Source organism: Gorilla gorilla, chromosome 6 (genome assembly GCF_029281585.2).
Source record: "Gorilla gorilla gorilla isolate KB3781 chromosome 6, NHGRI_mGorGor1-v2.1_pri, whole genome shotgun sequence".
Classification (NCBI taxonomy): Eukaryota; Metazoa; Chordata; class Mammalia; order Primates; family Hominidae; genus Gorilla; species Gorilla gorilla.
In genome coordinates, this window is record NC_073230.2 from 96,403,430 (window position 1) to 96,418,708 (window position 15,279).

Below are 15,279 nucleotides of genomic sequence, written 5' to 3' on the forward strand. Positions count from 1 at the left end.
GATCATGCCACTGCACTCCAGCCTGGGCAACAGAGCAAGACCGTGTCTCTAAAAGACAAAAAAAAAGAACTTATTTGAGGGACTATGATCTGTCACTGCTTAAACATATCCTAAGAAAATCTGTATTTATAAAACAAACAGATGAGAAGTTGAGTTCTTTTGCTTTGCACACATATCAATCTCAGCATTTTAAAAATAAAAACTTTATTAGGACATTTGCATTCATCCAAATTTTACTTATAACTTATTATGAATGTATCTATTTTAAGAAAAAGAATGTTTCACTGTTTCATTCCCCATCTGTCATTATTAATCAGTTAGGGTTTCTTCCTTTCTTCTCGTGATATTGCTTTACTTCTACTTAAATATCATATTAGTTAGTGAAATATTTATTGTGTAAAACTGTATTAAATTTTTTTTTAACCAGGGAGGCTTTAAAAGTTTGGGTGCTCAAAAATCCCTGGTTCATCTATGCAATCTTGTAAGTATCATTGGACTTAATACGATATGTTTTTTCTACTGTCTATTGCCTGAGATTCTTTTACTATTCAAAATGAGGTACAAGATACAGCATTCTTGAAATGATACAATTATAGGGATGAAAAATAAACAAATCAATGGCTGTCAGGAGTTAGGGTTGAGTGTGTGGGTGTGGGTGTTACTATTGTCAACCTAAATTAACGATAGAGAGAGAGGCTTCCTGCAGAGTGTATTCGGAAGTGGCAGGGGCATTGCCAGGTGGGATACACGGGCCATGATGGATGATGGAGAGGTTGGGATAAGAGGAAGCCTTTAAAAGGCAAAGAGAAGTCTATGTAAATTATTTTGAAACAAAGATCATTGGTCAAAGGGGCTTGTCACGGGAGCTGGTGCTAAGTCATTGGTGGAGACAGCCATTGCCAAGCAAGTGTTTTTGTGAGAGCAGCTTGGCTGGAATGCTGCCATCTTGAGGAGTTTTTTGTGATATACCCTATTATAGACGTGGGCAGGACACATAGGGACATGTGGGGCATATAGAAATTTCTTGCGTGTTTTTAAAAGGTCTTTGGGCTAGTTCTTATCTCAGATATATGAGATCCCCTCCTTCATGACCTCTGGCTCCATTCTGGGTGTGACCTAAGTGACTCCATCTTGGCACTGGTGACTTTCACACTATACAGGGCTGGGGCAGTATAAGAGAGGTCTTTGTGCATGTTTTCTTGAAGAGATAGATAGTTCTGAATCTTGATTGTGATGGAGGTTACGGGCATCTGCACATAGATTTGTGTCATAATTTGATGACATAGATGATATATACACTGTATCAATGTCAAATTACTGGTTTTGGTACTGTACTATAAATACATGAGATGTAATCACTGGGGGGAAACTAAGTGAAGATTTCACGGGACCTCTTTATCTCTCTGCAACTTCCTGTGAATCTATAATTATTTTAAAATAAAAATATTTTAATGCCCCATAAGCTATCTGTGGATGGAAATGAGAAAAGTTAATTTTAAAAGCTAAGAAGGCCGGGTGCAGTGGCTCACGCCTGTAATCCCAGCACTTTGGGAGGCCGAGGCAGGCGGATCACCTGAGGTCTGGAGTTCGTAGACCAGCCTGGCCAACATGGTGAAACCCCATCTCTACTAAAAATACAAAAATTAGCCGGGCGTGGTGGCAGGCACCTGTAATCCCAGCTACTCGGGAGGCTGAGGCAGGAGAATCGCTTGAACCCGGGAGGTGGAGGTTGCAGTGAGACGAGATCGCACCATTGCACTCCAGCCTGGGCGACAAGAGCGAGACTTTGTCTCAAAAAAAAAAAAAAAAAAACTAAGAAAAGGCAAAAATAATAATTAACATTTTTGTTTATAATACTATGAGATAAGTAAGATCATGGTAAGTATTACTATGATCTATATCTACATCTATTTATCTCTGTATAATATATGCTATGATATAGTCTGTGAAAGCAAATAACACGTGGTTTTAAATTATCTTCCAGCTCAGCATTTTTTGCCATACTTATTATACTTGATTGCTGTGGGAATCTCCGCCGTCAGGTGCCTGCAAATTACATTCTCCTGGGATTCTTTGTAAGTAAACCTTGACAGCACCTGTTCTAGTTCACCTCTGAAATATATGTTTGTCGCGTTATTAAATTCATTCATTTTATTGTGGAAACTCTTCCTGTGGAACAATACGGATAGAAATTACTTGTGAAACATTCTCTTGGAGGAATTTTGTTTGTAATGAAGTAGTAAACTTATGAGATGGTATCACACCCTTTGAGCAGCTTAGGGGATCTGGGCATCTGGGCGACTTCCTGCTGGCACACTTGCCTCTGATGAGGGCACCTCATCTGGGCTGCACTTCAGGAACAGTTAACCTGACTGTTGCTGGGACCCCTCTCAGGTGCAAACACATTTCGTTATGGAGAGTGGATTCCACGTCTACTTCACAAAGTCGTGTGCAAGAAGTTTATATTTCTTTATTCTTGTAAAATGTATTTTATTTCTTCTTCAAGTCCCACTGGGAGCAGAACCCATCTCTGAGCGAGGTTCTCCCTCATTTCCACAGCTTGAGATGCATCTCAGCTCATGAGGGCTTTTCCAGCACCGCAGAGTCAGGGGCTGAGAGGGCTCTCCTGATTTAACTGCGGCTTGGTTCCTGGTCCCGCGTTCCGGGTTCCCCAGCGCCTCACTGTGGTGGCTTCCACTCACAAGGCTTCGCCACATCTGCCCATTTTCTGTCGTTGGTGCCACCTTAGACCACAGAACCCAGGGTGGCTCCCTTTCTTGCAGCCAATTCCTTTCTGTGCTGCCCCCAGAAACCCCAGGATCGTGCCAGCTCTCAGCAGGTACCTGAAGCTCCTAGATTTTTCTAAACCTGAATAGAACTCGAATTTCCACCAGTTTCCCTGCATTCCAACTCAGGGCTTAGCTCCCCAAAGGTCGCAGGGCTCCTCCCCAGGGACCCGGCATCCTTCAGGAGTCAGGCGGGTCAGGCCAAACCTCTTGTCTCCCGGAGGTGTGGTCTCTCTGAAGCTCACAGATAGTAACTCCGAGAGTGTTTGGGTCCTCTTATGAAAACCCAGAACCGTCTCAGTATGATTCAGGAGATTGTCAACAAACAATTCTTTCTTTTTTTTTTTGGAGACGAAGTCTCTCGCTCTTGTCGCCCAGGCTGGAGTGCAATGGCACGATCTCGGCTCACTGCAACCTCCGCCTCCCAGGTTCAAGTGATTCTCCTGCCTCAGCCTCCCGAGTAGCTGGGATTATAGGTGCACACCACCACGCCCGGCTAATTTTTGTATTTTTAGTAGAGATGGGGTTTCACCATGTTGGCCAGGGGGGTCTAAGAAATCCTGACCTCAGGTGATCCGCCCGCCTCGGCCTCCCAAAGTGCTGGGGTTACAGATGTGAGCAACCGCGCCCGGCCAGCAAACGATTCTTTTTTTGAGAAGGTTGGCATTTCTTCCCAAGCAGTGTTGATCATTCTTTCATGGGAAGATTTATTTACCAATTGATGTATTCCCCATCTGATTCCAAATAAGACTTGAGGTGGCTTATAAAAATATCCATAATATACGAAGATAAGATCAATTAATGGAGAAATCTGATGAAAGGAAAAATGGGCTAGAAAATAAAGATAATGGTTAGATTAGTGCACAAAATGCATCAAGTCCTATGCACGCGTCTGGAGCCTAGGTTTGGTTCTGCGCCCCCTGGTGGTCAAAGTGAGCAAGAACACGTGACCGTCGGTGAGACTCAGCACCAGTACCGTGTAGCGACCCTGGGGATTTACATGCTGGCAGGAATAGCTAGCTCCTGAGGCTGGAGAAGACGGGCTGCCTGCTGTCCACGTTTGGACATTGCCTCACCTGCCAAAGCATGGAGGAGGCTTCCTTAGCTGGTGTGGGTACCCTGTTCACTGCCCAGGCCAGCAGTGGGGTGTCCCAGTTCCTGCACTGACAGCACAGATCACACTCAGAACGGGGCGGGGCTGGAAGCCAGACAGAGGCGGGAATCTGGGAGCCGAGACGGTGAGGGAAGGGCGACAGGAGGGCGTGCTGGTTTCCCAGAAATGTTTGAGTTTTTACTTAAAAATTTTAAATGGCCTTAACGTTTATTACAAGAGATAAAAGTTATTGGTCTCCAAGGAAGCTCTCATCTCTGAGGTTTTGCTGTTTATCTCAAAGCAAGTAACGGCTTAAAAGAAGAGATATTATACAGGGGCAAAGCATTAGTTATGTTTTCCAGACTTAACGTCATGCCCAAGGGTTAAAAGATATATGGGAAAAAGCCCATTTCAGAAAAGGAGTTGAGGGAAAAAAGGAAAACACATTTCACTGACAACAGCTTTTGTCCCGTAGAATTTTGGCCTCTTGAGCCCATGTTCTGAGCTCTTGAAGTCTTCAGACAGTTGTGACTTCCACGGCCTCTTCCTATTCTCTCTTCCACTCTTTCAAAAACCGAAAGCCGTTTTCTAGCTTGAAACCATTTCCTCTTCTCTCTCCCTGTCTCCTCCCAGTCGCTCCCAATTACACATACAGTCACACATTTACACACACAACACACAGTCACACACACCCCACACCCCCTCATGCCATTCACACCACACACACCCCTCACACCACATACACACACACAGTCACACACACACCACACATTTACACACACCACTCATAGCACATACACACACAGTCATACACACACCACACATTTACACACACTACTCATACCACATACACATGCACACTCACACACTTACACATATTACACAGACACACAGGCACACACACCACACACACCTCACTCAAACTCACATATACACCATCCACACCACACACATGCACACCTCCTTCATGTGCTGCTGGAGCTGGAGAAATAGGAAGCAACCGATCCAGTATAAGAGGAAGGAAGTCATCTGGAGAGGAAGGTTGGAAGCGAGCACATTATTAAATATCATTTGTATGGAGACTAGATACACTGTTTTCCCTATAATGGAAATAGAGAAAGCCTAGTTAATTAAGTTGTACAAAGTAGAGAATCAGGCGATTACCCACTGGGTTTGGAGATGCCAGAGGTGCAACCCAGGACTTTGGAGACTCCACTTCTTTCCCAGCCTCTGCTCCTGGCCATCCTTGGCCAGCGGGAGTTCAAAGCCTTCTCTCGCAGGCCTCGTACTAGGATGGACCTTCATTTTTACCCCTGGAGACTGGAGGAGTCTTTCCCGGCTCTGCCCGTGGACCAGTGGGTCAGCCCAGTCTCTGGATTTGCCTCTGGCAGAGCAGCCTTGGAGCTGGGCATGCCTTCAGCCCTGTGGCCACTGCTCTGTCATCCTCATGACTTGGTGGGCCTGACTGTGGGCCTGGGCACAACCTCAGTGCCTTTCTTGGTCTCATCCTCCAGCCTGACTGCCTGCTGGCTCTCAGCCCCTGCCCCTATCCCACCTTTCCCTGCACCCCTGGCTCTATTTGGGTGATGACAGTCCTCCTAAGCCCGGGACTGCACCTGCAGACGCAGCTCCACACTCTGCTCTGCCAGTATCTGCCCTCCAGCCCCATCTCCGGCACTGGGAAGACCTTGTTTCTCATCCCATGTCTGAGGTTGGAAGGCTGTCCCTCAGGTGCCATGGAAAGCGTCTGTACCCAGAATGTTATGAGCCTTAGATACCGCATATCCTGTCCTGATGAAACATTGATACAGCGTGGATGGCCCCCTTTGATGAATGACAATATGGTCTACAAATGAACCTTTTTACCTTGGTTTCTACATTCATAATTAATACATGTTTAATTCACTGAGTATGTTAAAGTTACTATTGTGTTCAAAGAAATGTTTACTAATAAATAATTTTCTCTTGTCCATCATAGGGAGGATGTTACAGAAATATTGAATTCTATTCATTCCCCATAGTTGCCCTGTGGCTGTGTGTACCAGGCTGCGTATATTCCCCCTTGCTCCCTAGACCCTGCTCAGAAGCACACCCCTCAAATCACCTCTTCTGGATTCCGGGCCTCGCCCCCATACCTCGGGAAGCAGGCTTCTGATTTATTGTGAATTTTGTTTTTAGACAGCTCTTCCAGGTCTGCTGCTAGGAGCCGTATCAGTGTGAGTCTTTGATACACATTTCCTTTGATTTGTATGTGCTTTTCTCGGAATGTATGTGAACAATAATCACAGCCTCTGGTTTTAGTTTCTACAAGGCCGAGGAAGTGTTATGGGCAACAGCTGCAACCACTCTGGTGACGCTAGCACTCACTTTGTTTGCTCTACAAACAAAAGTAGGTATTATTGAAGGGAGTGTGCCAGGTATGTCCCTTTGTCCCCAACCCATTTTCCTATGCCTTCCCCTGCTCTCTCAGTCCTGGAGGTCTCACCTCCAGGGCCCTTTTGCCTTAGGGCTTTCCATGGGCTTTGGCCAATGGGGAGTTCCAGCTTGAGACAGGAGGCAGGAAGAGAGAGGTACTGATTCCTAAGGCTTCCTCCCAGTGACAAGTTCCTCTTGGGCTAGCGGTGTGCCTTAGCAAGATTCACTGCCTGTCACAAGGTGGCCAACTCAACACAACCTTCTGGACTCCTGTAACTGCCCCCTCTCCTCTTTGGGCCTGGGGCTGGTAACAGCTCTTTGGCTGGCTGCCAGACTAGCTTACTTTACTACCCGTTCTGGTTGCCTGCAGACACTTCTGTGGAGAGTTCCTTTACAAACAAACCCTCCTCAAATCATCCTATTTGAGTGTGTCATCTGTTCCTTGCTGGGGCCCTGACTGATACGGGGAATTTAAAAATTTAAAAGTTGTACAGTTTACCAGGCTCCAAAATGCCAAGATGTCCCAGAGAACATCTCATAATTTGAGATTATTTCAGTTGAATTGTGAGATGGCTCAGCATCTGTCCAACCATAGGGTGTTCTTGAGATCTGATGCAGCATTTCCTGCGGCCCCTCCTTTCAGTCCTGGTCAATTTCCTTTTGTAAAGCATGGGCTGGCCTTAGTTAGGTAAATAACTTACACAGAAGGGAGTGCATTTCCCAAGCTGTTTGGCACACATCATAAGGAAGATCTTATACACATGCAGAATTTTAGCATTTTCCTGGTGGAAAAAGAAGTGTCAGAGAGACAGAAGGATCTACTAGATATTTAGTTAAACTGTATCAAAAGTTAGAGATTCAACTTTAATTCATGATGAGATCAGTATTTGCCATCTTAAAGCTGGCCATTTGTAGAAACCAGCCTATTTGTAAATAGATAGGCTTCTTTGCAATGAGTAAGGTGGACCACTGTTGAATGCACAGACTCCTTAAGCCATTTAAAATCCTCTAAGCTGGCCAGGTGTGGTGGCTTATGCCTGTAATCCCAGCACTTTGGGAAGCCAAGGCGGGGGGATCACAAGGTCAAGAGATCGAGACCATCCTGGCCAACATGGTGAAACCCCGTCTCTACTAAAAATACAAAAATCAGCTGGGTGTGGTGACGTGCGCCTGTAGTCCCATCTACTCAGGAGGCTGAGGCAGGAGAATCGCTTGAACCCCGGAGGCGGAGGTTGCAGTGAACCGAGATCGTGCCACTGCACTCCAGCCTGGTGACAGAATGAGACTATGTCTCAAAAAAAAAAAAAATCCTCTAAACTGCCAGAATACTTTTTAAAAAGCCCATTAGTATTTTAAGTCACAGGTAACCTATGACCTGGGTTCAGGGGAGTGAATATTGCATTGCAAAGTATTTTATTTTATTGTTTGTTTGTTTATTTATTTTTGAGACAGGCTCTTGCTCTGTCACCCAGGCTGGAGTGCAGTGGTGCAGACATGGCTCATTGCAGCCTCTACTTCCAGGGCTCAAGTGATCCTCCCATCTCAGCCTCCCAAGTAGCTGGGACTACAAGCATTTGCCACCACACCTGGCTAATTTTTAAATATTTTGTAGAGTAGGGGTCTCCTTATATTGCCCAGGCTGGTCTTGAACTCCTAGGCTCAAGTGATTCTCCCTCCTCGCCTCCAAAAGTGCTAGGATTACAGGCATGAGCCACTATGCCCAGCCAGAAAATATTTTAAAGATGGTATTCACATTGATGACTTTGAAAGGCAGCTGAACCCATGGTAAACCACATTTTTCTCCCTTATTAAGTTATGTGTTGGGGATGGCAAAATTCAGTCCAACCACAACCCAAGCAGTGCAGAGGAAATGTAGGAACACAATGAGTCTTGAGATTTTTCATGAACCCCAACTGTCCACTTAGCAGGGAGAAAATTAACTAAATGTCCATTTGGTTTAACTGTAATTGGACCTCACAGTTGAAGCAGTTCCTTTGGGCTGGGTGATAGTGTCATGTGGATACAAAACGCTCAGCTGCTCAGCCTCCCTGTCTCCCTGCCTTTCTCTCTAAAGTGGGGTCTGGGAATATGGGATGTGACTGTGGTTTGTGTGGGCTCTTGGCACTAGCCAAGAAGGGGACAGGGCGAGGATGGGGTGGGGATGCTACCGTCCACCATTGTTCCTGAATGAGTGTCACCTGGACCCCAGAGTGACTGCCTGCTCTGTGGGCCTCTGAAGCTGACAACCCACCACATGCGTGACTTGGAACCTGCTCTCTCTTGGGCTTGGTCAGAGCTGACAGGGCTCCCTACCTGAATTTACCTCACCCCAGTTATCCTTCCTTAATGATGTCACATCTTCTTTCTGCCAACAAGGAGCAAGCCTTAGGGTTTCATTGTCCTAAGCCAGATTTACTGCTCTCCAGATCTGGGTTGTCCAAGAGAAGTATAATGTGAGCCACAAATGCAAGTCATACGTATAATCTTAAATTTTCTAGTAACTACAGTAAAAAGTCAAAAGGGACAGGTGACATTCTTTAGATAGTATATTTTATTTAACCATATAGCTCATAACCATATATATATATATATATATATATGCAGCATTACCATTTTGACACGTAATCCACATAACCCAAATATGAATGAGATATTTTACTTTTTTTGAGCTGAAATTCAAAATCCAGTTGTGTATTTTACACTTATAGCACACCTCAATTCAGACCAGCCACATTTCAAGCGCTCAACAGCCATATGTGGCTACTGTAGTGAAAGCACAGCCCTAGACCAAGTTTATCATGCACCATAATCACCCCGAGGCCTTGTTGAAACACAGATTGCAGGGCCCTGCAATCTGTGTCGCTGCATCAGTAGGTCTGGGGTGGGGCCCAATAATATGAATTTCCTAGGTGGTGCTGATGCTGCTGGCCTGAGAACCGCACTCAGAGAACCAGTGTTTTGGATTATTCTCTTGGTGTATTAAGGGTAGGAAGAAAAAGGGGGAAACAAAAGAATTAGAAAAATACTCCTGCAAGAAAATATACTGAATTAAAGGCTCTTGTTTGTGTGCATAATCTAATTTTTTGTTTTAGGCCAGAAGATAAACATCCTCTTTCTTAAGAAAACCTTAATCTCCTCAGGCTGATTTGGGTCACTGATTTATAAAGAAAAAAACAAAAATCACATCTATACATTTCCAAATTACAAAAGAATCATTAGCAGTAACTTTTGAAAGCTTAGCATATACTTTTGTTAGAACGTATGCATATAAATGTGAAAAAGATAGCCAGTTAACATCTTGGTATATTTCACTCCGTTAATGTTTTCTATATACATGCTTTTGAACATAAGAATGATTATGATCATCCTATATCTTCAAATATACATCCTACTTATTCAATGTATTTTTTTATTATGGGAAATTTCATATAAGTGCAAAAATAGAATAATGTAATGAAACCCCAAGTACCCATTACCCAGTTTCCAAAATTATCAACTCATGGCTACTGGCATTTCACCCATACTTCTACCTTTTCCTCCCAGTCAATATAACACTTTTTATGTAGCATTTTTTAGTGGTTGGAGCTAATGAATTTCCATGGTTCTTGGAATTGATCAGGGTAAATTATTAGCAATGGGCCAGTTTCTATGGGGTATAAAATGCATCTTTAAACATCCTAAAATTTCTTATAGATAATAACTGAGTTGTTTATGCTGCTTATGTTTCCTCAGTGGGATTTTACCTGGCTAAATGGAGCACTGTTCGTTTTCTGCTTCGTGCTTTTAATCTATGGAATTACCTTAATCTTTGTGCGATCATATGTAAGTGAGATCTTACTGGGAAACCTCAGAGAATTGTTAAACATATAGATGAAGTGCTGGTTATGTTAGTCTGGGTCCTCTGAGAAGCAGACATGGAGTTGGGGATAAGCATGCAAGGATTTTAGTAGGAGAAATGCCTATGAGAGAAAAGAGACAAGGAGCCAACAGCTGGGGGAGCTGTCAGACCATGACTGCATATCAGGCCTCGAGTGAAGGAGAGGGAGGGGAGGCTGGGTGGGAGCATTCTAAATATGGCGTGGTCTGAGGGTGGCTCAGCAAGGCCATCAGGAAGTCTTAGAGCTAAAGTCAATCATCAGGGTGGTCCTGTGTCTTCCAGGAAGGGCCCTGTTGCTCCCAGCAAGGACTGAGAAGTGGGAAGCATGGCCTAAGTGCAAACTGCAATGGGTTGCACAGCACAGCATCTGTGCCTGTGGTCAGTTCCATTCCCCTCCCGGTAAATGAAGGTCTGTGAGACGAATCCTAGTGGCCCCCACAGTGGTCGTTAGGAGGCACCATGGACAGAAGCTGTGGTGCATGAATATTGAGCTACAACCCTAGACAGTTGTCCTTCTCTAAGAGGGTCTCGAGGTGAGCCTACCCATGAGGGCAGGCCAGATTCCTTCTCCTATATTTGGGTGCTGCTTGTTTGAAGTACCAGGAGTGGTACAGAAAGGCTTGTTTGGGCCTTTCTGATAGCAGCCTAGAGGAGGCTCCTTATTTTCCAATTCTGGCTTTTTTTTTGTTTTGTTTTCTTTTTTTTTTGCTTTAATATATTCATTGAATTCTTACTAGATATTGGACATAGGCCTAGGTGTTTTTCACAAAACATCACATTCAATTCTGACAACATTCCTGAAAAGTACATAGCTCATCTATTTTATAGATAAGAAAAGAGACTCAGAGAAATTAAATAATTCATCTATGTCCCACAGGGAGTGAGTGGCTGGGGTGGCACTGAGGCCAGGTCAGGGTGACTCGAGTGACCATGCTTTTCCCACATCATTGCGTGGTCCATGGACTGACTCTGAAAGGCTGTAGAGACCGAGAGGTGTGATTGGTGTTGGCAATCTGTGAGTGGCCCCTGTGTGGAGGCCCTGTTGGAGGCCAGATCCACTGAGAGCTGGTCTGGGGCCTGGGACCCTTTTGGCTAAAACCTTAAGGCCAACTTGGTCCCAGTGCTGAACCAAGGAGTTTCTTTGGCAACAAGTGGACTATTTACACGGTCTTCAGACATACACAGAATCAACAGTTCTTCCTGGATTGGTTTAGTGTTATGAATGACCCCATAGGCTTAGAGCTAAGAAGGTGGCACCTGCACTTTAGAGATAAACTCAAAGGCATCACAAAGATGGGCCTTAAAAGGCCCCAGCTCTCCACTAATTAATGGCAGCAGAGATATTGGTAGTAATAATGCAGATATTAGGTGGGTTCCATAGGTCTTTACAGTATAACTTAAGTTAAAAAAACTGTTTCCTACTAGACAGATAGATCTTAATTCCCATTCTAAATTTTTTTTCACAAATATCTACAATCTTGCACATGTGTTCAAATGGAAGACTTTGTTGAAGCCATTCCCTAAGTCTACATGCTTGTTGGACGTTGGCAATTTTGAAACCTTTGGACTCCTATGATCAGGTGTTTTCTTACTATTAGCTCAGTCTGGAAATACTGTGTCTCCCAGACTGTGTCACTGGCTTCTGATCATCTTCACCAAGAACCTATCCTTGTTGAAAGCTGGCAGTGCTTTGCCCACCCCTCTCAGAACCAGCTTGCTCATCCTGAAGAGTTAATGCCATATTTTTTTCAGATGTTGTACTCCATTTTTTAATCCTCTTCCCCAATAGAACTAAGCCATTTGGCATTTAGACTAGTTCCATATTCTGACCAGGGCTGTTTGTGTTGCAAGGAACAGATACCACTCAGAGTAGCTTGAGGCAAAGAGCCAGAGAAACTCATAGACCTCCTGGGTGGGAAGAAGAACTGGGTTTCCCAGGAACGAAAACCCTGCCTTCCTCTCTGTGGCTGAGTTGACTAGCCACCTCTGCTTATAGCAGTAATAGTGCCAGCACGTGCTAAAGGTACAACAGCCTCTGCTACTTGGTTCCCTCTATCCTGAGAATTGATTTCCAGCTGGCCTGGTGCATCTGTCTAAGCCCACTCACATATCAGAAGTCCCTGATCAGTCATCAGACTCACTGTTTTTGGAGCTGGGGTCTTCCACTGCTTGTCAATCAGCTCTAGCTAGGATGTGTAAAGGTCACTATGACCCCAAGGCTTCCTGTTCCATGAACTGAGAGGAGAGGGCAGATTCTCTAGAAGGGCTATGTGGATGGGGCACGAAGTGAAATACATCTAATACATTCTACTTGCCCTACCATGCATGAGACGTTTAGCATTTACTTGGTGAATATTATTTAGCATGTGCAAGCTTAGTTTTTATTTGCTTGCTTATTGGAATTGAGTGGGTGCTGTTGACTAAGAATGCTATCATGGACTTTGGGGACTTAGCAGGGAAGGGTAGGAGGGGCATGAGGGTAAAAAGGCTACATATTGGATATAGTATATACTGCTAAGGTGACGAATGCACCAAAATCTCAGTAATCACCACTGAGGAACTTATCCATGTAACCAAAAAGCACCTGTTACCCAAAAGCTATTGAAAGAAAATAAAATTTAATTTTAAAAAAAAGAAAAGATGAATTCCCCCATAGATTCAGCTTTCTTAATATTGGTTCCTTATCTGGCAGCAGTGACCTAAGTGGCCCCTTTCATTATTCCAAATATTTTTCTTCATATGCAGCCGTATCTTTTCTCTTTGCAGTGGCTGCATCTATTATATGCTGGACTCGGAACTGTGCTCTTCTCACTCGTAAGTCCATTGCTCCATCTCTTTGGTAAGAGTGTGGTATGTGCATTGACAAGCCCTTGTGCTAGGCCTGGAGTCACATGGGGTTAGGAATTCACTGGAAACTCTTCAGCTCCCTTTTAAAGGATCATATTTAAAACCATTACCCTTAGGAGAGCCAGATGGTCTTCCAGATCCACGAAAACATCACTTTTGTTGAAAGAGTGAATATTTCAGAAAAGAATGAAGAATTATTTATAAACTTTGAAACTTACTGTAGCAGGGGTGTGGTTTCTTTTTTGTTTCTCCCTCCAGACCAATTTCTATTCTTTCACAATAGAAACTTCTCCTAGAGAACGGGTGGAGGTCACTGCTAATGTATCTGGGAATGTCTTTCCTTCCATTTAGTCCCATCTCTTGCTGTTGTAGCTTTAAAACTATTTTAAGGAATGTTTTATTTAAAAAGTAATACATGCACACATTTTAAAATTCAAACAACATAGAAGAGTATAAAATGAAAATTAAAATCTCTCTCTCATCCCCTGTCCCTAGAAGGAACAACTGTTAACAGTTTCTTGGAGTCCTTTTAGAACTTCTTTACACATAGGCACCATTTCTTCTTACACAAACGTAGCTATACTATGTATAACGGCCTGCCTTTGCTTTTTCACTTAAAAATAATGGCTTCTGCATATTAGCAGACCTGGGTCCAACTAATCTTTTTCAAGGGCTGCATGGAATTCCATTTCATGCTTTTATCATATCACATCTTTCAGGGTTTTGTTGTTTCTTTGAGATAGGGTCTTGCTCTGTCACCCAGACTGGTGTGCTGTGGCATGATCATGGCTCACTGCAGCCCTATCTCCTGGGCTCAAGCGATCCTCCTAGCTCAGCCTCCCCAGTAGCTGGGACTATAGGCACATGCCACCACATCTGGCTGATTTCATTTTTATTTTTAGTAAAGACAAGGTCCTGCTTTGTTGCCCAGGCTAATTTCAAACTCCTGAGCTCAAGCAATCCTATCTGCCTTGGCACCTCCAAAAGTGCCCAAATTATAGGCATGAGCCACTGTGCCCAGCCAAGATTTTATTTTTTGATATTATTTATTTTCAAAATTTCCAAACATATCCAGAAGTATTGAGAATGGTGTAATGAACCCCATATATTATCATTAGGCATAAAAACTACCCACATTTTGCTTCCTTTTTATTGTTGTTGGGATTGTGTTATATCTTTCAAATGTTAGAAAAATTCACACCAGGAGGTTAAGGTTAAGCATATACATTTCAAACGAGATCGGGTATGTTTAGGGTGGTATGGCTGTAGACAAGGTTAAGCATATACATTTCAGTTTTCTCATTTCTTGTCCTATTATAAAGGGAAATTATTTGCATTCATTTTCCTTTATTCCTACACTCTCAGACCTTTTGTGTTGATGCTTGCTGTACTGATGCTTGCAAACAACGTTTCCATGCAAAAGTATGTTGATGTTTCTGTTTCCCATTTGCAGGCAGAGTAAAAACGATTGTAGACTCAAACAGGTCTACGCAATGCCAAACAAATTGCTGGAAAAGGAAATTGAATTTTGGGGGAAGCTTAACTATCAGAGTTGGGGGGCATGCGGGTGAGGCAGGGTGCCTCACTCCCAAATGCTCACAGGAGTCTGAATCCTTGCTGGGGCTTCCCTGTGGGTTGGTTGTGTCTTGGGTGGTATCCTGACCCCTGTTCCTCCTGGACGGGCGGGGCACCGCTGGATCGAGCTCATCTCACTCTCCCATGTTCCTGTCTGCCCTCAAGCACATAAACTCTCCTGAGAAGCTACAGTCCTAACCATCCCGTGCATGTCTGTGAAATGATTGAGAGTCATTATACCCCCTCTTACAAGAAGCAATAAATTAAAGCCAGAGATTTGGGAAGGGAAGGGAAAGAAAACCACTTCTGCATAGGAGCTGGAACTCCAGGGTGATAGATGAAGGCTGAGAGCAAAGCTGCATGCTCTGCCATTGGGGCTTTTTTTTCCCCTTTTTCATAAAGATGATGAATTTATCCCAGTTTGCCTGGGACTGAGGACTTCCCCAGAATATCAGAGTCTTGGGCAAATTGGAATAATTTGCCACCTTAGCTTTCTTTCCTTCCAAAGGTGCTGAAATGAGACACAGGGAGAAAGGCGGGAGAAGGGATTTGCAGCTCAGGTGAGGCACCTGCTTTTATAGACTACAAACTTGGGGACCCAGTGACCGACTGGGGCTGTAAGAATAACATATTCAGCCCAAAACAGACTTTCGACAGTGTTTCTCCTGATGCTAAAATATTTTTTT

The 15,279-nt window shown here is 43.9% G+C and overlaps 1 protein-coding gene across 10 annotated transcripts in view; it reads left to right on the forward strand.

Moving 5' to 3' along the window:
- TMBIM7P (transmembrane BAX inhibitor motif containing 7) overlaps positions 1-15,279 on the forward strand; it is a 36,525-nt gene that overhangs the window by 8,804 nt on the left and 12,442 nt on the right. For 3 of the 10 annotated variants that reach the window (XM_019031211.3, XM_055346640.1, XM_019031210.3), the window contains exons 4-10: positions 428-481; positions 1,985-2,075; positions 6,058-6,095; positions 6,181-6,268; positions 10,027-10,116; positions 12,938-12,985; positions 15,102-15,153. In XM_019031211.3, coding sequence (XP_018886756.2) covers positions 428-481; positions 1,985-2,075; positions 6,058-6,095; positions 6,181-6,268; positions 10,027-10,116; positions 12,938-12,985; positions 15,102-15,113 — 421 coding nt within the window. In that variant the 3' untranslated portion in view covers positions 15,114-15,153. Of the gene's footprint in view, positions 1-427; positions 482-1,984; positions 2,076-4,512; positions 5,062-6,057; positions 6,096-6,180; positions 6,269-10,026; positions 10,117-12,937; positions 12,986-15,101; positions 15,154-15,279 lie in introns of those variants that run through there. The other 7 variants (XM_055346635.2, XM_055346637.2, XM_055346639.1 and 4 more) reach the window with 5 other exon arrangements.